At 43.6% G+C, this 22,909-nt stretch overlaps 1 protein-coding gene across 3 annotated transcripts in view; it reads left to right on the top strand.

Annotated features, from left to right (window-relative positions):
* elmo1 (engulfment and cell motility 1 (ced-12 homolog, C. elegans)) overlaps positions 1-17,025 on the top strand; it is a 69,488-nt gene extending 52,463 nt beyond the window's left edge. For all 3 annotated transcript variants that reach the window (XM_071540747.1, XM_071540748.1, XM_071540749.1), the window contains 6 exons: positions 6,556-6,719; positions 9,986-10,098; positions 14,062-14,169; positions 14,602-14,684; positions 15,911-15,988; positions 16,312-17,025. In XM_071540747.1, the coding sequence (XP_071396848.1) occupies positions 6,556-6,719; positions 9,986-10,098; positions 14,062-14,169; positions 14,602-14,684; positions 15,911-15,988; positions 16,312-16,512 (747 nt within the window). In that variant the 3' untranslated portion in view covers positions 16,513-17,025. The remainder of the gene's footprint in view (positions 1-6,555; positions 6,720-9,985; positions 10,099-14,061; positions 14,170-14,601; positions 14,685-15,910; positions 15,989-16,311) is intronic.
* The last annotated feature ends 5,884 nt before the right edge of the window (positions 17,026-22,909 follow it).

The following is a 22,909-nucleotide window of genomic DNA, read 5'->3' on the forward strand; positions in this document are numbered from 1 at the left end:
AGGGAACATTTTACAGCAATGCTGATGGACAATTTTGACAACAGTTGTGGTCAATATTATTTCTTTACTGTTTACTGTTTACCCAGTTGACGATCCCCATCCTTGCTTAAGACAATATTAGCCATCTATTTTGGGAAAACGTTGCTCCTGTATCATTGCCAAGTTCCTTAAAAGTCTTCTCTGTAACCATCAAATCAGTGACATCCACAGCAGTTGACATGCAGAACGTTATGGACTATGGGGTTAGAAAGGCCTTTTTTGAAGCCGAAGCCGGTGGGGGAGCATTTGAAGCGCTTCACTGTGTTGTGACCAAAGCAAAGCCGGCGTGTGTGCTCTGTCAGCCTGTCAGACGTGGATCCCTGTTTTGTTGTGCCTCCCCAAAAGTCCTATCACACAGACCGCGGGGGTGACAGAGAGCAAAAGCTGGCACAGTTGGCATTGTTGGCACAGATTAGTGTCACTACCATTTCATGAATAGAAACCAGAAGTAAACAATATCTGGGTGCCTGGTACTAGGGTGAGTACACATGCAAAGGAAGCAGACCAACAAAGGCTCATCCTTTCCTTATGAATACATGGGAAGATTTGATCCAGTCTAGGCTACTCTCTGGTTGGAAGGCCATTGGAAAGAGAATTGGGATGAACAGACAATGTACAGCCTGATATTATTCAATGGGATTGATGTGTTTGTTGTTTTTTTTGTTCAGTGACATATTAATAATAGTAATTTAACAGTTTTAATAGTAATGTAGCCTTGACAAAGGCAGATTTGCCATTGAAATGTTGGTTTTAATAAATGTGTACATTAGAGGCATGAGACAGCAACCACAGCTTTTTGTTTAAGTTTTCAGTCTCATCAGCTCGCTCTTCACTGGCACATTTTTGCATTTTTATGCAATGCATTTTTATCAGTTTCTAAATTTAATACAACCCATACCCACCCCCTCTCTCTGTGCTCGGTGATAACAGAGACAGGCAGGCTTTCATGTCCATCTCTGTGGCATTGTTTCATATTTAATGACAGCATGGTCAACTTTGAAGGAGATAATTATTAACTGAACACGGGACGTGGTGGCAGGGAGAGGAAAATAGAATTACCATTTCAATGGCAGCGAAATGGATTCCCTATATTCTCTTCGTCTGCTCCTTATTAAAGAACGGGGCGCTCCCAGAGAAGTGTGAGAGTGAGTGCCTCATCTTTGTGTGAACCTGTGTGTGTGTGTGTGCAAGAGAGTGTGCGTGCATGCTTGTTTTGCCTACTTCAAGGCCGAGGTGTGGCCATAAATACAGGAACTCACTGCAGCGACGGTCCCATCATCACCAGATGAGATTGACTTTTTGATTGCTTTCAGGGAGTGTCGGCAAAGTCATTATTCTGTGATTACTACCTGATTATTTGCCCACCAAAGTGCCTCTTCAACACAATCTCCAGATTTCCCGCCTTGGCTTGAGTGGCGGGTGGAGCGTTTGACTGACAGCTGGTAAACGATGTCATTAGCATCCTCTTAGGTAAATGGAGCAGCGGCGACAGTCGATTGGCCGGTGAGAGGGGACAGTAATTTGTCACGGCTGATGCATCGTTGATGATGGATGAGGGGGAGACTCCGGGAGAGGAAGTGTCCGACTGTCCTGTATGGGTGGGTGGTGCTGGTGGGGTGGGGTGGGGGGGCAGAAATAGAGGGAGAGAGAGAGAGACAATGAAGGAGTGTGGCAGAGGAGTCAGTGTGGCCAACTCCTCATTACGTGCACTAGTCGGCTCATGGGACACCAGGGTTTAATTACTTTTGCCGACACTTTGTCTGCTGTCTGTTGCCTATAGCTTCCCTTCAAAAGAGCTGCAAGAGAGAGTGATGGCTGCTGACTGAGAAAAAGGAGGGAGTCTGACAGGGAGGGAAGAGTGAAAGACTGAAAGAAAGAGTGACAAGATAGAACGGGTAAATCTTGGATCAACACCTCTGATGATTGTTTCAGGGCAAGGGAAAGGACAAGCAGAAGGTGAATAAATCTGTGCTAAGATCATCTTTGTTTGACAGCTAGAATGTCGCTAACGCCAGTCAGCTTTCATCCCTCTCCTATAGGATACGCTGGGAATGGTACGTAATGTGGCCGGGATGGTGTTCCTTCATTGAAGCAACATGAAACCAGTATGACTTCTCTTCATTAAAGAGTAGAAATGCTCAGGAAAAAGCTGAGTCTAAATTTACCCACGGAGCTAACTCATCCTGCAAATTTGTATTCAGTGTTGACGTCATCTCACCTCTACCAAGGTGCTCTCTGAGCAATCAGTGGATGAAAAAAAAATTGATAAAGATAAAATATTCATAATGACCCCCCTGCTGTGAAGGGACCATGTGTTCGTATTAAATGTGATGAATATTCGCAGTGTTAATTAGCATGAGTGCAGCCACATGGGCCAACAGAATTGTTTTCCTGCCGGAGACACGGCTGCAAACAAGGCATATTAATGAACATTCCCCAGGGAGGGCGCTGCTGAAATATCAAGGGCTCTGTGGTAGCTGGTCTCTGGAGCCTTCACAAGGATCTGGAAGGAAGCTACAGATGAGAGCGGGACTCACCTTAAATAGCCGAGCACATCTGAATAATATAAAATTCAATACTAGCTAGAGATAGATAAAGGCCAGCAGAAGTCTTGCTGTTTAGAATTTTTTAGAAGCTTTTTGGTGTGGGTTTGCCTACTGTGTGCAATTTGTCAAGCCTTTGTGCTGCAGTCTGATTATATTTAGTGTAAATGATGAATAAACTTAACTAAAGCTTGTGATTTTCACCAGTGATCTGAGGTTATTAAAGCCCATTCTTTGTTGTATTATAATATAATTTGCTTTTGTTTTTAGATAACTTATTGAGGAGTTTTGATAGTTCCAGCCCTGCTGTGTTGTGCAGGAAAAAAATGAGAATGGTTAGCCTACTGTTACTAGACACAGTGACAGGCCATTTGTAATCTTAATGGGAAAATTAACTCGAGACTTAATTATTACCGTGTGTGTGTGTGTGTGTGTGTGTGTGTGTGTGTGCTGTAACTCTACTGTTAGGTGGACACCTGTTTCTCTCCATGATGATGTGGCATAGATATTACAGAGAGGCAGAGAGAGGGACAGAATACATCACTGTCGCCCACCACCCCTCCACACACAAATACACACACACACAAATATGTATACAGAATGATGGAACAGGACTAAACTTGTGTAAGGATGCTAGTTATTTTTCCCATGGCACAGGACCTGTTCGTCAGGGGCTAAATTGAGGTCAGTCTGTCAAGCGGCACTCACTCAGCTCATACTAAGTGAAGCTCGCTCGCCCGCTGTTACAGTCTTGCCAAGCAAAAGGAATTTTTGCCAGCGAATGCTTTGGTTAAAATTACACTGAGTTAGTGAAGCAGTTTTGCCAAACAGATGTGGGATTTATTAAGTTTGGGCAATGCTAACAAAACATTTTGGCTAACAGACTGCTATGTTATGATACTGAAAGACAGCTAACCTACTGGTGGATCTCTTCTTCTTGACAATACATTGGTGAGGTTATCCTCATTATTCCAGGACTGTAATAACTTCAACTACAGCAACAGTTGATGAACACCTAGCTAGGTGCTGTGGGACTGCACAGCATCTGGACTTGTCTGTGTATTTGTTTCCATATGAAGTGTGAAGTAGAGTAATTCAAAGTGAGTCCTCTTTCTGCTTTGGTTGAGGCTCTATCCTTTGTGCCGTAAATTAATCCTGCACAATTTGTGGGAAATTGTACCTGGGGACACAGAATGAACACTTAGAAAGCAACAGAAAGAATAAACCAATTTTCACGGCCATTACACTATCCTATCAAACTTAATTAGAGATATATTGGGTAAATATTCTACATATAGGGGCTTCAACCTAGCCCAAAACTGTACTGTTTTGTTGCTGATGCTCTGACTGAACCTCTATAGTGGTTAGATTTGGATCACACTAGAGAACAGCTCATGTAGCAGTGATGTGATCCTGGGTATAAGCTCAATCAGTGAAGTGTATCACTGACACTACAAGGGTCACGCAGGTTCAACACCTGCTGTTGCAACTTCTTCTTAAAATACATCCACTGATGAATCATCAGTGGCCAAATCTGGTGTATAATAACATGTGCTGTAGTAGGTAACTGCAGAGCTCAGGTGTAGCGTTGGCACAGGTGGTGCCACAGGTGTAGCATTGTTAACAGTGGTGCCAAAAGGCATTCACATGCTTGCTGCTCCAAATAACTCCTGACAGCACTGTTTTCTATTGTGTTTTCCCCCGTTATCGCATGTGCTTATTTTCCAAGGTCAATTTGTTGCCAGTTTTTTAGGCAATACACTGTGATTACCGCCTCTGAACATATTTACATCCCAAAAGATAATCCTGGATTAAATTGTGTAATCAGTTGGAAAATGACTGCGTTTCTTTTTTTTTTCTTTTTTTTTTGTCATTTTTCATTCTGTTTTTGTGGTGGGAGCTGACTATTACCTCTAGGGTTTATCGGATCTAGAATTAGAAATGGGTTACTCCTTTTTGTCGCGCTCTCACCGTGTAGCGCCAACTTCCCAAATAGGGACTTTGAGACCAGGCCACTTCTTTACGCGTTTTATCACGGCGAAAGCGACGCTGATTCGAGAGGATTATCCTTGATCGCCCGTGTCGTCTGAGGTTTTCTGCTTTTTGGCGCAGGGTTGAGGTTTAGGCTTTTCTATATTTCATTTTCAGCGACTCAGCCCATCTATTTTTAATGCTCTCTCCCCCTGGCTCCGTCTGACTAGTGAGAGTCCAGTTTAAGCTCCAGAGGTTAGCGAGTTGATGAGTAATCGCCTCGCAGTAAACACAAACAGCAAGAACAGTATTACATAAGACTATGTTTGGTATCTTAGCTCACTGGGTTTTGGTGAGGTTGTTAAGGTTGTGTTGAGCAGGGTTACAGTTTAGATGAAACAGAATGATAGAGAAGAGGAGCAGTGAACAAATTACAAGGAATTTCCATACACATCTACACTTACTTTTATCCTGAACATACACTCGCACACACACACGCACACACACACACACATACACACACCATCCATACCCAAAGCCTTATCGTCTGTCATGAGTTGACATACTGTGGAGAAGCGTGTTTGCAGCTCTAGAGGTTGGCAATAATTGTTTGTCCTCAAGCATCTGATCACCAAGGCAAGTAGAGAATAGACAAAATACAATACAACAAAATCGAAGAGAACTGAAGAGAAGACAATCTATTTCTTTCTGTCACCTCAGTTTGAACAGTGGATCCGATTCAATGAATCAGCATCTGCAGGCCCAGAGGCGGCTGCTAACAAGGCTGATCCATAATCAGGGCTGCTTGTCACTTCTGCGCTATCTTCACTAACTGAAAGAGCACTGCTCGACTTGGGTAGAAAAATGTTTTGAAGCCTCCCTCTGTTTTGAGGGGAAAGCACTTTTGCAGGGTTATGTTGCATTGTGTTTGAATAATTTCAGCATTTTTGGAATGATTTTTACTCTCAGCCAAGCCCCTTGCGTATAGTTTGAATGAAATCTTTTCACAAAAACGAGTCTTTCTCTGAGTTGTGTGAGTGTTCGAATTGTAATTATGCAAAGCGCAGATAAATTCTCAGAGTACAAGGCAGATGAACGCCGCAACATCTAGACTGACAGGTCCTTTGTTGATGTGCAGCATCGAGGGTCTACCCTGCAGGCTCTCATTTCCTCTCTACGCCAAAACACACAGGGGTGCAGGGCTGATTGGCAGAAAAAACTAACAATGACCACTCTGTTTTTTTTTTATCTCCAATTAATATGGATCTAATCTGTGGAGAGTGAATCAAAGGAGCTAGGACTGTAGGATGATAATGGCATGGAAGTGGCTGTCATTGAAGATTTCAGCTCAACACTGTGTTTGGGCCTTTGGGCTAATTCTGTTTTCTGCTCAAGTTTTTTGTATCGGAGGTGTGTGGGATGGAAGAGGACGTTTGTATTAGGGAGGGAATTAGTGTTTTATCCACTGTGTTAAGGAGCAAATTAGTGCTGTCATAAAGTAGCTCAAACTGGGGTTTAAACCCATCATAAAGAGTTTGTATGCTGGTGAGTGAGGCTTTGTTTGGCTGGTTTTGGTCATGTCATGCTTCTACAGCCACAGTCAAACGAATAGGCCCAGCTGGGGTATTATGGGCGAGTTCTGTAAATGCTCTCCACTGATGCATGATACTGGGCCTAACAGTTGACTTGCTACTATTGAATTATTCCCCTTTGCTCTTTTCCTGTTAAGGCTGAATGCACTAGACTGGATTACAGGCTCCGGCTCTGAAAAAATGCACATCATTAATCTTGTCAGGGGTGGAACAGAACTTTATGCGCTTCCCTGACCTCATCGAAAAGGGAAGCGGTTGGTTTTGACCTGACTCCGTCTTGTAAACCACTCTGTCTTTGGCTGACATAATCTCACACACACACACACACACACACCTACTCTATGCATCCTCTATGGCCCCTGCGTCCGTGCTGATGTCATACCCTCCTCCTCTGCCCCTCTGTTCTGTAGGTAATGCAGGTGGTGAGGGAGCAGATCATGCGAGCGCTGACTCTCAAGCCTAATTCACTGGACCAGTTTAAGAGTCGCCTGCAGAACCTGAGCTACACTGAGATCCTGAAGATACGCCAGTCCGAAAGGATGAACCAGGAAGACTTCCAGTCCCGCCCCATCCTGTGAGTCGACCAATCAATGATCAGTAGGATGGTATCCTGCGTGCTAGGCAAAATCCAGGGATGCACACAAAGGGTTTTTAGTGGTTGCCTGATCTTGCCTGGCTTCTTGAGCCAACTGAAGTGTCCCACAAAGAGCTTGTTGGGCAGTCTAGATGGGGCTAAGAATACGCTGAATTCAATTTGAATAATTGCAGCTAATATTTTATTTATGAATAGGTCTGACAGTTTTGTTCCCAGGAAAGGCCACAAGAAAATGTAAGACATTTTCTGTGGAGTAAGGCATAGTGAATTTCACACTCCATTTTCTCCATGACTCTCATGTCACTGCTCACCACAGGAAGACGTTTAGTGATATTCATGTAGTTAATAATAATTCCCCCTCTCCCCATCTACCTCAACAAGTATACAACCAAAAACAGGAGAAAAAAAATCACATCTGCCAAAAACATTAATAAGCTCTGAATTGCTTCTCTTTATTACTTGTTCTCTTTTTCCATTTGTCAAAACAAATGCCAACTATTGGCATAAAGCACGGTGCACCTGTGCTTTCATTTTGTGATTGAAAATCTGCATTAAAATCAAATTTTCAGCAAATGGCATTCCCAGTGAATACTCCATTAACGACCCTCCAGCTCATTAAGCTTGGAGAGTCTCTAATAGATCATTCATTGACTGATCATGATACAGGCCCTGTAATGGAGAATGTTGTTTTGTCCTGCCTTAATTTTAATGGAGTAGCCAGCACTATTGAAAAATCGCTTCACTGGGAGAGCCTGTCCCTTTGAACGGCAATCAATGCTAAGCCAAGGGCTTATTGAATCGATATTGGAAGGGTAGAGATCAAACTTTAGCAACCAATTAATGCTAGTGGAGAAAGTAAAGTAAAGCAAAAGCAAAGAAAGTAAGGAAAAATCCACTTTAACACACTTTAACACTTAAAAAAACAATTAGCATTCCTGGGCCCTGGAAAAGGAACAACAATTTACAACCTGGTTTCAGTATTTTGAGAAATTATTTTTCTAATGTATAAACATTCATTCAAATTTGTATAGCTTGTTTCCCAAAGGAACTAGGTGGCATAAGAACAATATTCTCTCAAATACTGAAAAAAAAGTGGTTGTAAATGTTTTTTCCTCTTCCAGTAATCACAAATATATTAATTAGGGTTGGGGTTTTTTATTGGTTTGCTTTCCAAGTTATTGTAGGTGGAATCATAAATATCCACAGAATATCCAATATAAAGCTAACTTTACTGCGGTCACATACAACCCACAGCTGAATGCAACAAGCTCACAGCCCTTCACTGGGGGTTGTCCAAAGGCATTCTGGGAAATGTAGGAAATGACTAACTGAAGTGGAAGTAGAAAAGCCAGGTTGAGGGAAAGTGGTTACAACACAAATGACAACACTTTATCACAAAATACCTCCTGGAATGCATTAAACATCACAGATTAATGATGTACTGTAACAGTGTAGGAGTCCGAATGCAGAGTTCAAGTAGTACTGCACAGTTTGATACTATTAGTTATTGTTGTTGACTGACTTTGGACATTTAGAGATGCAATTGTTCAGCTGATGTGGCTCCTTTTACATTTCAGATTAAAGCAGTGTCTCCTGTAGAATGTCTACATTCAAGGCACAACTTTATTTAGTTTTGGTTCCTGTCAGCAAATTTTGGCATAATTAGAAAAATGTGGGTTTTGCAATTTGTGTGGGAAATGTTGTATTTGCATAGTTGCTTACACCAAAAGATTTCAGTTTATATAAACAGGATATTATCAAAGATTAATACAGCAGGTCTACTCAGAACTGCTGAGGAAACATTTATGAGAAAATGTTAATACACAGTTTAACTTTAATGCAGTCTCCAGAAAATTAGAATGGGAAGTGGTTAAGCTTAATTCATTATTGATTCCCAATTCCACTTGTTCTTGTGTAATATTTCACTAATATATGTACTGCCAGTACCTGCTCATTTCCACAAAGCTGTAAATGGATTTTGGTGCCACTTTCACATCTGAGTGCCCCACTCTTTCCACTCCATCTTATAATGGGAACACTTGATACTAACCAAAGAGTGCTTCCCTCGCTGAGGTCTGCCAGCACAAGATCTCAGCCCTTTAACTCAACTGTCTGTGATTTTTCACAATCGCAGGATAGAATCAGTTCCAGTGAAATTATTTTCTGAGATGACCGAGCAGCCAAGCCATCTAAAACTCACGGATGAAAACAATCTCACCCACATCTAGCTCGGTCAGACCAATAGTACATGAAGCTGTTAAGTCCAGCTATCATCATCAATCCCTGCTACTAAATCTGGATGATGAGCCTCGCCATCCCAACTAGCTGTCCTCTTAAACGTGTCAGACTGAACGCCCAACCACAGATCAGTGTGATGCATGGAGTCCATTGATGAGGCAAACAGGGAGACAAGAAGAGGGAGAAGGAAGAGAATGAAAGAAAAGGATATGATCAGGAACACATATAGGGTGGAAATACGACAAGAAAATGGTAATCTCTCATTAGAAATGAATAGCCATTGTGTGTCTCCTGACAAATCCTGACAAAACATGATGCAAAATCACATTTCTGAAAGAATAAAAAGGGAAATTAGGAGGGAAAGAGGTAGAAAGGGAGAGGAAGGACTTTCAACCATGATGAAGGAAAATAAAGGATAGAGAGAAGCACTGCTAGGGGAGTTATTATACATAATTCATCCGGACAAGGGCTGTGTGCTTAGCATTCATGTGCAACACAGACGCACATACATGTACATGCATGCAGAAATGGCGGAGATCCAAGCAGGAACCGGAGCAGCACAGATTTTCACTAATGAGACTTTTGGGGAGCTACATGATGTTTGTGTGTGTGTGTGTGTGTGTGTGTGTGTGTGTGTGTGTGTGTGTGTACTTGCATGCGTGCGTGTGCATGAAAGCATATCTGTGTATTTGGCATGCGTGTGTTCGCAGCCCATCTACCGCGCTCCCTCCTGACAGTCATAATCCAGGGGATTTTGTCAGTCAGATGAATATTTCATGCTGACAGCAGACGTGGTGAATTGTAATAGAATTCACTTCCCTTTCTTAGAGCGTCTGCTAGTCCGCTGCTGCCTGCTTGCAGCACCAGATGGGTGTGGTTTACAGAGCTCGGATAATTCTCCTGAACCAAGAATATGCGTGTGTGAGTGTTTATTTGTTTTCTGCTTTTCTCAATGGTGTGTGTGTGTGTGTGTGTGTGTGTGTGTGTCCCTGTACTGTGGTATACAGGGAGCTGAGGGAGAAGATCCAGCCAGAGATCATGGAGTTGATCAAACAGCAGAGGCTCAACAGGCTGTGCGAGGGAACCTGCTTCAGGAAGATCAGTAGCCGCAGGAGGCAAGGTGAGACACACACACACACACACACATACACACACATACACACACATATATACAAGCATGCAAGCACCAGAGGTTATCCCGCCTCCATCCATAGCACATAACCACATGTGCTTTGAAATCCCTCCACTGTGTCCATGAGGGACCCTCCTCCTCTCTCCTTCCTTCTGTCCCTCTCTCTCTCTTCGTCCCTCCTCTCTGCACCATCCCTCCCTCCCTCCCTCTGTTTGTTTTGTGAGAGTCCCACTGGTATCTCAGAAGATTGTTGAAGCCACAGACTGCTGTGAATCCACACTGTCTTAATAGCTCCCACCGATTCCTCTGGCTCTCTCAGCCTTTGTGGTTTGGGCCATTTAATGACATACTGCCACTCCTAGTTGAACACATGCAGACACACACTACTTTTCTCTTTCTCTCTCTCTCTCTCGTATACATACGCATAGAGATGCACAAACAACTCTCCTCCCTCTTGCCCCTACACTCACAGATAAAAGGCATGCAAAGAAATGCTATGATAGAGAAAGGCGAAAGAGGTATAAACATGCGCATTCATGTACACCGTCGTCAAGATAAATGCCAGAAATTCAATAGAAGCCTTTGAGAAAGGTATGAATTGAAAGAATGACAAAAGAGCAGACTTCAGTAACCTCAGGACCTACAGCATATGGAGTGTGTGGTGAAAATAACAAACCAGTGTATTATCTGTTGGGAGGCTCTTGTTGTATTGTGTTTAAGCATCCGTCAAAGGCTGGAACTTTTAGAAGAAGATGAGATTCTCATGCTTCAGGTGAAAGGCAGTTAAGGACTTCTGATTTGTTTGTGGTGCAAAGCAAACGTTTCACCTGCACTCACCACCACCTATAGACACACACACACATAGAGTATACATTCATCCAACATACTGAGCATTCACACCCACTCAGACTCGCTCCTACACTCCCTTAACTTAATTTTTTAGTGTAAGTGGAGAGAGTATTCCTTCTCAGTGATTCACTGGAGGGGAGAGGAGGAGAGGGATAGAGGGAGAAAACTCAGCAGCCACTTCAGATCGGAGCGTATGGGAATCATCCAGCCTAATATCGTGTTTCACACTTGCTGCCACAAGAGAGAGAGGGAGGAGGAGTGAGAGGGAGAGAGAGGAGTAGCAGTGGTAGCGTTTAGCCTGTATAATGCGCTGCTCTTCACAGTCAAAGAGGATTTAATCTGCCTGAGACCTGATCCCTTCACTCTTCTGTCCTCCCTCTTGCACTTTCCGTCACCCCTCGCTGTCATTTTTCTCTCTGTCTACACATACAAATACATAGAGAAATAAAAAAACCCCACAATGATTCATTGTAGGAGTGCTAACAGAAATGATATTGCATTACTGTCATCAGTGCCCCACAGAAACCTAGTATCTCCAATAAGTCAACTTAAATTGAGGAAAAACGGGTTGATTTTCCCTACTGACACCGATGTGTTTTGACAGTTTACAGCGCATTATCGCTGATTTGTCTTGGCAGCTGTCATCTAGACATTGTCAACTCTGGATTCCGAAAATGGAAAAATTGAAAAGAAAAGCAAAGACGGAGAAAATAGATCGAGCGAGTTGCGAGGTTTCTGCAGGACAGGCGTGCAGGTGGAAAGCATCGCCCAAATTGAATATCTGATTGTCTTCGCTGCTTGTGGTCGGCTGATTTATGCTTGTCTGGCTTTTATGCAGTGGCATGCTGTGAATGGAGTCTCATATTACCATATCATGGTTATTACTTTGGAGGTAGTAGAATGCTTGTCAAAGGAATTGAGAACACATGCACATACATGCACGCACCCACACACATAGTAAACATCAAAACAAAGAGGCATTAGCCATTCAGAAGCGGTAGTATGCAGACCCCCACACACGCCGTATATAACCCAGCGCATGAGCCCCACAGGATTTAATTTAGCACTCTAGCCTGTAGGATTACACTGCCTTTAATCTGCAGCAACAGCACACAGTCTGTAGGCGAGTCGTCTGCCTCCTCCGAGCTGGCTGTCTTCGCCTTGGAGGACACATGAAGGAGTCATTCTCAAGGGCGTCCCACGTCTCCACAACACTCTTGTAACTCCTTCCCTATCTGTCACTCCTCTCGCATCCCACCTCTTTTTTTGGATTCTTCCGTATCACTCTCCTTGTGCATGTGTGTGTACTATTTCCCATCTTCATATGCCTGTCCCTTTCTAATTTTCCGCTCACTTCTATTTCTCTCCCTCGCTCCCCCCTCTCTCTATCTCCCATTCATCTCTCTTCTTCCACCCCTCCATCCATATCTGTCTATCCTTCCCTCCCTCTCCACTCTCTCTCTCTCTTTCCTTCGCCTCTCAGCTCAGAGTTATTTCTCAGCCTTTGTTCTCGGGGCGGTACTTGCATATATCCATGCGTTGACAATGTGAAGAGCACTTTGCCTTAGAGACCTGAGGCAATGCTAGCTCTGAACAGGGATAAAAGGAGTCCCATAGCTCATTGTGTTCTGCACTCGGACCCCTAGTTTGATTCAGTACTGGGAGGTCAGAAGAAATGGGATGTTAAATGTGTCTCCTGCATATGTAGTGCAGAATGTTAGGATATGACCTTGGATTATCATAAATCAAAATATTGTTATTGTCTTTTGCACAATCCTGAATCATACTCACACAGTCCTCAAAATTCACAGATATATTAACTCTCCATCTACTGTTAGGTGTCTTCGCCTTTCATCCATCCTCCCTCCCTCAGCATCTTATCCGGCTATTTCAAAGTCCTTCAGCATGGAGAGAATCCTTTTAAATCAAATTCCTACATCAAATATTCATTTAGCTGCTCTTCAATGGAGATGACTCTTCTTTCTGCCTGCCAGTCTGCCCATTAGAGGGGGAAGTTTCCTGCTAAAAGCCCAGACTGGTGCTGTTTTGAAGATAGAGTACCTGTACACGCAAAGTCTTTTAAGTGCAGTGTACTAACAGGTAACAGAACCTGGAGTACAGGCAATTGTGAACAAGCAAACACAGAAATGTCTGTTGAATCTTATAGTTCGTCCATATTCTGGCTGTTGAATCAATTTTAGACAGTTGTGGTTTTAAGTGCAAATTCGATACAAGAGTGATACTAATGAAATCCAAGAGAGGGGATGCAGATGGCAGCGTCTTTCAGACAAAGGAAAACACATATGCGCTTGTGTACACACACACACACACACACACCAGTCAGGCTGTCAGTTAAGCTGAGCTGAGCAGTCAGTAGTTGATACCATCCTCTCCCTGAGCCCCCTCTCCTCACAGCCGCCACACACGTTTCTACCCGCTCCCCATGGACTAGAGCCACTCTGCACCAGCCTGCCGCTGCCAACTGTCTATTTTCAGCAATTAGGATTTGGACTGTGCCACCCATGCGTGCGCCAGCCAGACCTCCCCAGTCTGTGCCCGCTCTCTGCCAGCTCAGCTCAGTGCCCACCTTGGCATGGCACCACTAAAGAACACCAGGCTCACCGCTGAGAGCGTGGTGCCCGATGCTCTACAGACACAGCTGCCAGTCGCAGGCCTCCGCTGCTGGAGGCTCACTCATGCCATGGGCAAAGAGACAAACGCACCCAACAGGATCAGCAGTAATGCTTTAATAAGGCAGCAGTGGTGCCCTTTGTTGATCTTTACTTGAAAGTCTTTATTTTTGCTTTTGAATTATCATAAAATGATTGATAATGGTCTAGAAACTTTGTGTTTGCTGTCTATCAAAATGTCTTCCTCATGCAGAACATCATAGCCATCTGGATGTTCCTCATTGCTGATTTTTTCATCACAGACTTTTTGCCATGCTAATTTTCTCTCCTGTACATGACTCATGTAATCCCATATGATGTCATATGCCAGCTACTGATGTATTTCATAATTTCTCTAAATCTGTCTCCATCTCTCTTCTCCTTTCACCCTTCTCCTCCCCCCTCTCTCCCTTTCTCCCTTCTCTCCTTCCAGATAAGTTTTGGTATTGTCGTCTGTCTCCTAATCATAAAGTCCTGCACTATGGGGATCTGGAGGAGAGCCCTCAGGGCGAGGTGCCCCATGATTCTCTACAGGACAAACGTGAGTGACCAGTGAAATGATGAGATTTGTTATTGGGATTGATTCCTAGTAGTGCGACACAGTATTTATTTTCATTGTGCTTATTGTGCCTTGTAGCTCACTATATTGTCCACATTTATTTCCTCCCAGTCTACAATCCCCATCCCTGCTGAAGGCATTACTACCCATATAGATGGCCCCAAAACGTTGCCTTATGGGAGGTGACAAGCGATTCTGTCTTGACTGTGATATAACAGCAGTTGGCTTTAAGACGACGTCAACACGGGTTTCAGTTGCGATACATGCACAGTGACAGATCTAGGGAGGATTTTAACTTTTAATCACTCCAGATAAACCAGCAACCCATCTGGGGTGACACAGTTGTCAAGGAGATGTTGTTGTTGTTGTGGCTGTTGTTGTTGTTGTTAACAGAGTTCCTCTGTCCTTCCACAGTGCCTGTGGCTGATATCAAAGCTGTTGTCACCGGCAAAGACTGTCCTCACATGAAGGAGAAAGGAGCCCTGAAGCAAAACAAGGTGTGTGTGTGTGTGTGTGTGTGTGTGCGCGCGCATGCGCGTGTGTGTACACGTGCATGCGTGTAGGTGGGTGTGTTGGGAGAGAGAAAGTGTTTGTGTGAGAGTTACATAACATGACGTCAGTTACATAATTTGGCTTTGGGAAATAACACAATAACTTGCATCTCAGCGCTTGGGGCTTAGCACAGAGAGATGTATCCATCAGCACAATTGCTTAGAATAAAATCGCAGAATAGTCCTTTAGCTGCCAACACGACATCACACAAGAGCCCTCAAAAACGTGTTGACCACTTTTCTTCCTTGTTTAAATGTCGAAGCAACGCATTGCCACGCTCTCTGTGGCACCTTAACCAGGATGAAAGAGCCATCTCGTCTGTGTCTGTGTACACATCAGCCCTTCCTCCCGCACTTTGCCTCTCCAAACCCTCGCCCCCCCACCCACGGGACTGATATATTGGATCTTGGATAAATAGCCTTCAAGACAAAGGAGCTCGCCTCCTCCTTGGTTTGTCTCCTTTATTACCTTGTCGATAAGCGCGGGGCTGGAGGAATGGCCTGAGGGGGGTCTGTGGGCTGTCTACCAGGCCGGTCCTATGGGCTTGTGAATGAGAACACAAGCACATTTCATTACTCACTGTTACAAGGCCAGCCAAAGTCACCTCTGCAGGGTTTAGAGCAGACCGGGCATGTGTACCATTTGTGAGACACGGAGACAGAGGGGGGGGGGCGGGGGACTGACTTGAATTTTGCCATATATGCATGACTCTCCAATAAGATGTCTTGTATTCACATGTTCCTCAGGGTTTTTTTCCTAGAGTAACCCACAGTGGATTTTCTAGGTATTCTCCCCATTTCTTATCATATCGTATCGTATCCCCAATACCCCAGGCATTTTCCCTTATCTTGTATCTCAAGGCATGCCCAGGTATTTCTCTCTCAGATTGGTGCACCCTTCTCCGGTGAGCTGATGAAAGTGACTAACGGAGGGCAGGAGATGTAAGAGGGGAGGGAGATTGCACTGGTTTGGTAGCTTTGTTGTGTAAATCTCACCTGTTTTTCCTTTGTTTTGCTCTTCCTGCACCCGTTCTGTCTTCTACCTCTCCCTGTCACCTCCACCATCTGCATCTCTTTCTTTCCCCTGCGCTCTCTGAACCCCATTTTCTCACTCCTCTTCTGTCTTTCGCTGTTTCTCCTTTTTCTGCATCTCTCTGCCCCTCTCTCTCCAGGAGGTGTTAGAGCTGGCCTTCTCTGTCCTCTACGAGTCTGACGAGTATTTAAACTTTATTGCTCCTGACAAGCATGAGGTAAGCACACAGTATCTGGCCCTGCGGTCGCTGACAATGTCAGACAGAATGAACACACATAACAGGCAGGAGAGAAAGGGTTTCCATTATTGTACATGATAAAGGGGAAGCTGTATGTTGGGATGTCATCACTGCAGTGCATCTAAGTATGTTGGATTGATCTCTCTCTCTCTCTCTCTCTCTCTCTCTCTCTCTCTCTCTCTCTCTCTCTCTCTCTCTCTCTCTCTCTCTCTCTCTCTCTCTCTCTCTCTCTCTCTCTCTCTCTCTCTCTCTCTCTCTCTCTCTCTCTCTCTCTCTCTCCCCTCCCTCTCTCCCTCCCCCAGTACTGTGTGTGGACAGATGGTCTGAACGCCCTGCTGGGTAAAGAGATGACCAGCGACTGCACCAAATCTGACATGGACACCCTCCTCTCCATGGAGATGAAGCTCCGCCTCTTGGATCTAGAGAACATCCAGATTCCTGAGGCTCCGCCCCCGATTTCCAAAGAACCTAGCAACTATGACTTTGTTTATGACTGTAACTAAGCAACCAACCCACAAACCCAAACCTACCACCACCTACTGTACTCACTGGACAAATTCCCTTTCTTAAATACTGGAACATAATGAGTAATGAATAAACCATATTGTAAGATGAACTGTGATTGGAAGGAAAGGATCTATCGAACTATTTTCCTCTTGCTTCTTGCTAGATCTCCTTTTTAAGAGAGAAAAAGGTGCATATTAATAGGCTCGCTGCACTTGAGGGACCCGGGTCGATGCGGCTTTGACGCAGTACTTTATCACGTTGCCATGGAGAGAGAAACCTGGAAGTATTCGTTTGGCCTGTCGGTGGTCGTCCTGCGTCTTCTTCCTCGCTCTCGTTTGTGTCTGATGTTGCCAACTCAATACTCGCTCACGTCTTGACTGAAAGCACCCGCTGTCATTTTGCTTGAAGATTGTTGTAGAAAAATTCTATTCGATTCAGCTTTCTGGTTGTCTTATTTTTTGTTTGTTTTTTTATGTTTATTTTATTATTTTTCCTCAGGCTGTTTTGGGAAGGAGGGGGGGGGGGGGGGGGCAGGGATCAGGATGGGGTGATTCGCTAGTGGCTGTGTTGTTTTGGGAGCAGGGAGGGACGGGATGCCATTTTGCGGTTTGTCATCAACTCTCCAACAGTATTTCTTGTCACATTCCCACTTATTTGCGGCAGCTATGTGTCTCCCCAGAGGATGGAAGGAAGGTTCAAGTGAATCTAAGAAAAAAAGTTCAAGTAGGCCTGTGTACTTCTTGAAAATTGTCCCGTATTTCCGCTCTGTCCGTGCTTCACATATACTGAAGACTGTTACAATAAGTGAGTCAATCTTGAAAACCCAGGCACTGTAATACAGTAACATGCCTCTCTTTTAAATATTCTAATGTTAATATTATTACCCCACTCCTGCTTACAGCATATTGTACACACATATACACTGGCTTTGCCAAAAACACAACTGTAAAAACACCACCATTGCGAAACACCAACACACACACACACACACACACACACACACACTCCTCTCCCCCTCATTGGATTCTCTCGTTGTATTGACTGCTGTACACAACATTCCGAAGCAATATTTGAGCTTTTTTTTTGTTTATCATTTGTAAGATGGGCATAATTTAGTGATTTAAAATTGTGAAACTGCCAAGTAGTCGGTATTATAAAGAGGATGTTAGTGTTTTGGTCAAGGGAAGTTGTCTTTTTTGTGTTCAGGACTATATGGCCACAAAATTGAAGGTTTATGTATTTTTTTAATTTAAAACAGATCATGGTTGTTATTTCTAGTATGATTTATATATTTTCTCCTTCCTATTTAATACCTTCAGATGTTTCTCTTTAGGTTTTTTTAAAGCCCCTCAAACTGCTGTTTACATTAAAGATTTAAGGACCGTATCACTTTTTGCTGTTTCTCTCTTCTATCATTACTACATGCACTTTAAGGACCATACCAGTATTTTGGAAATCCAGGTCCAAGTTGAATCTTGAGCTAAAACCTCAGACCAGGGCTGGATTAACCAACCACAGGGCCCCTGGGCACACATTTCATATTGGGCCCCCCACCTCTCGGTATGCACAAACAATACAAACGTAAACCTTTTACAGGTTCAAAGTAATCTGAAACTCCGATTTAGCTATTGCAAACTGCCATTCCTTCTATCTAGAGCTTGCTCATTCAATTTGAGAGTGATAACATTTGTCCAACCCCAAGGCAAGCTTAAGTTCCTAGGTTTAGGTGGTGGGGCTTCCGTTTGTTTACATTTGGATTGCAGGTTGTGGTTTAAGGAGGCGAGGTGATAGGTGGCAAGAATGAAGGACCAAAAAACCAAAATTTATTGAAAAGGTTTGACTGTCTGTACCTAGACCCCCCTGCCCCACCAGTATATAATTAGTGCTCTGCATCTTAGCTGGATGATACTCACTAAATGCACTGCTAATAAAGAAAAAGGAGACTTATAGGGAATTCTTCACACAAATATTGCAATTATTTCCTATCAGACATTGTTGGAAAAAACTGACTACTTGGGCAGCTTAACTCTATTCATATACATGTATTATTTCTCTAATTTCTCTAATTTCTCTGAGTTTGCTGCATTTATCCTGGTGCAGCTGGACAGGCTGGAGGCTTGGTGGTGTATTTATGCTTCAAGGCTGTTTTTAGGCCTATATCACACACAGACACACACACACCTAAGAAGCATGTGACATCCAATTGCTTTACCAGGGGTAAAGGGTGTGGGTGCTGCCGCTGCTGCTCCTGCTGCTGCAGCAGTACCGTTAAGCCAGGTGGTAACGTTAGCTAGTCAGTAGTGGCAAGCAACAACACTGCTGCTGCTGCTGCTGCTACAGCTGCTGCAGCAGTACAGGCCTAGTAGTGGTACTTCCAGTAGTTCTCATTACAGATATATGAAATATTTTAAAGTAGCATTTTGGCTAGTCATAATGTAATGAGAGATATTGTAAATTAGCATGTAAAATATCTCTCATTACATTATGACAAACTGAAATGCTAATTTAAGATATCTCTAATTACATTATGACTAGTCAAAATGCTAATTTAAGATATCTCTAATTACATTATGACTAGTCAAAATGCTAATTTAAGATATCTCTAATTACATTATGACTAGTCAAAATGCTAATTTAAGATATCTTTTATTACATCATGACTAGTCAAAATGCTAGAGGTATCAAACACAAGGTAGAGTCCAGTTTGGGATGAGGTTGGGATATGATTGGCATGCTTGGTGATTGATGACATATGTGGTTTCGATAGTGAATGTCCCATATCACAAACAAACTGAATAAGATTGAAAATGAGATCCATTTTGTTTTGTATTGCCCACATTACCACGATTTAAGAATGAGACTGTTTAATAAAGTAGAGCAGACCTCTGTTTGGGATGTGTTTCCACTACTGAGATACACTGTATTTAGACATTCTGAGCTGATTTTCCACTCCAATAGGCTTCTAGGGATGGACTATCTATTTAACCCTTAGAAAGAAAGAGATGGAGATAGATTGGCATTTTGATCATCCTAGAGGGAATTCAGTTTTCACAGCAGTACACTTGAAACACAATAACCAAACTAAAGAAAACACAAAAATAAATCCCTTAACCATCACCTGACCTGTTGACATATTAACATATAGTGTATGACACAATAGTCACAGTAAGCAGTACACAATGCAAATTCTATGTCCTCCCCCATATATATTTACAAGAGAGATATTGTTCAAATCCATACCCAGATATCGACATGTAGTGCCAGTCCACATCTTGATTGTGCTGTTTAGTCAGCATGTTGCACCTCTAGTGAACTGACCATTGCTTTCACATTTAGTCAAGAGGCAGTTGTTCAACATCCTCCTGTATAGCTGAGTCACTGGCTGTCCTGTATGGCAGCACAGGCGATGTGCACAAAGCAAGCAGCCGCTGAAGGTGCTCCTCATCACGCACAGCTCATGGTGGAGTGGAGTGGGTGGGAGGGAGGGAGGTGTTGTCCATAACACACTCTCTCTCCCAGCACTGCCGCCATGGAGTCCAGCTTGATCCCAGTGACAGAGCCAGTCGTCCTGTCCAGCTCCTGCAGCCTGGGGCTTCCCCAGAGCTGAAACTGCTGCACATCTGACACTGGCCACGACAGACCCGGTGAACAGCATCTGATGAAGATGCCGTGCTAGACTCCTGGGTGTCACTTTCTGAGATGTCATTTCTGAAAAGTTACTCCATGATGCCATAATACAGTCTCTGAGGAAGAGATTTCTCTTCAGACACTGAATTCAGGCTTCAAGAAAAACAAGTCATCTTACAGGTTAGTTTAGCATTTTCAAATGTGAGTTTCCTCAATTTTTAAGGTGTTAAATAAACACAACCCATCGGAATTATAAGGTTTTATCTGACATTAAGCTCAAAAATTTGTTCTTGATATAACTTCACTCAGAAAGGTCTTTTGAAAATGTTAAAGTGGGCACAAAATGCTAATTGAAAAGGTAATATTAGCTTCGCTTCATGGACTCTGAAAACCTTAATGCTCCATATCTCAATGCTACACTGAATGCAGATGGAGCATTATAATATAATTCTGAGCTCAAAGTATTTTTAGATGCACAGGAAACCTGTGGCAGGGATGAATCAACACAAAAGCTGTCATCATCTTTCTTTCGTTTGGCTGTGTATGTGTGTGTGTGTGTGTGTGTTTGCATGCATTATAAGCTCCAAGGCCTTGGTTTCGGTACCTGAGTTTTCCCATTACATGCCTGGCTGTGTCAAGGGATATTTCTTTCCCAACACACAGGTCATAGCAGTCCCCTAACCATGTGTTCCCTGCTCCCCCCATGTACTCCTCGGTGTGTGAGGATTCTCACACCATTTACTGCTTGACGGCTCTATCTACCACCCAGCCTAGGAAGCTCCATTGGGTACAGTCTTTAGGGAAAGACTGTTCATTCACTAATGGATACCGATTCCCCTGAGCTCATTAGAAATGGTTTGGTATTCAAGTCGGCGTCCGACAACATCTGTCTCGTACTCTCTTGGGCAAAAAAAAGCATGCACACACGCACACAGACACACACAGACACACACACACTCCTGCCTACAACCCAGTCTTTCATTCACCCATCCTGTCTCTCGTTCACACACACTCACACACGTACACACAGCCCACAGCTATTTGAGCAGTCACACCTAAATGACTCCGTTCCTGGGAGGGGTAGCTGCTGTGTTGTGGGCCGAGCAGAGCCAGTCTGTTAAGTGGATTACTCACTGGAGTTGATGGCCCTGATGAAACTCTATTAGCCACTTGTTAGCAGGGGTGGAGAGAAGAGAAAGAACAATGGAGGAGGAAAAAGAAACAGAGAGAGGTAGCAGGAGGGGGTGAAGGGGTGCTGTCTGATGACAAGGGGTTGGCCGGAAAGAGAAGGAATTGGTCAGAAGAGAGGACAGAAATATAAGTATTCTGTCATGATCTCACTAGGCCTGCTGCAGGTTAGTCATGGGTGATGGACGGTCCGCTGGCATGAATCTAGATCCCCTGAATCCACTGACATATAATCAAATGCAGGTTCAACCCCGGATATCCACCAGAATGCCTTTCTGGGACTTTGATGGCTACCCACAGGGTAAGTTTATGTTGATTAGCCCTTCACCACATTAAGCCTGTGACGGGGCATCGCTTCATTTAAAGGAGTCACGAGCCAAAAAGATTGAGAACTACTGACTTAGACTGTGTCTTCTGGGGTATAGGACAAAAATAAAGAATTATGTTGTACATATGAACCTCTCTGGTGCATATTTTTTATGCTTAAATGCTTATATACGTAATAATGTATTTACTGATTGGTCTAAAGCAGGGCTGTACATAGCTAAAAAGATCTTGAGCTACATGAGAGCTAATGCATGGACAACATTGAAATCACGTCTTGTGCTCAGTATGTAAACTCATATCAAGTAACAGTTAATTAGTTACTCTGTGTGTGTGCCTGCACTGCCCAAGCTGTGTGAGAGAACAAACTAGGAAAGCTTCAGTGCAAGACAAAATAACATCTATTTTTATACTTGCCATATCCCCAAAGTACTCATTGCCAGCTGTGTGTGTGTGTGTGTGTGTGCGTGTGTGTGCATGCTTGCGTGTGCTTCCATGCACCCTCGCCTGTGAAAGACAGGGGGGAAGAAAGACTTGGCTGGCCTCATTACAAGTTCTAAGAGACTTCATGCAGAGTGTGTGACAGCAGCCTGAGGGCTAGAGCCAGCAGGGTGCAGCTACTCTCCCCTTACAGCAGGACACACTAATCAAATCAGATTAAGCCTGGCACTGATTATATGGGCACACATTCTTCCACAGCAGGCTCACAGACAACTTAAGTTGGCACGGCACCCAGAGTACTCAGCCTTCTGCCCTCGTTAATGTTCACTTCACAGCGTCACCTTTCTCAAAGTTGGAGGAGATCTTGTGCTGGTGGTTACTGTTGTTGTCCTGTGGCTAATCCCATAATAACACAAGTCTCAGGCAGGAAAACCTGGTAACAGAGCTGAATATTCAATACGACATCATCAAAATCTCTTCAAAGTATTGAAGGGACGTGTGAGACCAACACCAAAAAAAGAAACAAAAACAATGTTCTCACCATTTCTCTTGTCTTATTATTGAATGGGCTGCCATAGTTCAGTCGTTCCCTAAGGGCGTTATTGACAAAATGTCGTCTTACTCGAGTAAATCACAAATCTGGTAGTGCCAAAATGGGAGCTTAGGGTGCAGCGGGGGGAAAAAAGGGGTGTGAGGGCTTTTCTGTTTTCCTGCTTGTCATTTGTATTGACTTGTTTTCACAGCTTGTGCTCTCTGGGTTTAGTCATTACTGGAGACATTTGTTCTATTTAGGCTTCGCAGAGGCCAGAGAGA

Source organism: Centroberyx affinis, unplaced genomic scaffold (assembly GCF_046629955.1).
Source record: "Centroberyx affinis isolate AG114_WGS23_722 - 3 ecotype Tasmania unplaced genomic scaffold, CSIRO-AGI_Caff_v1 ptg003711l_1, whole genome shotgun sequence".
NCBI lineage: Eukaryota > Metazoa > Chordata > Actinopteri > Beryciformes > Berycidae > Centroberyx > Centroberyx affinis.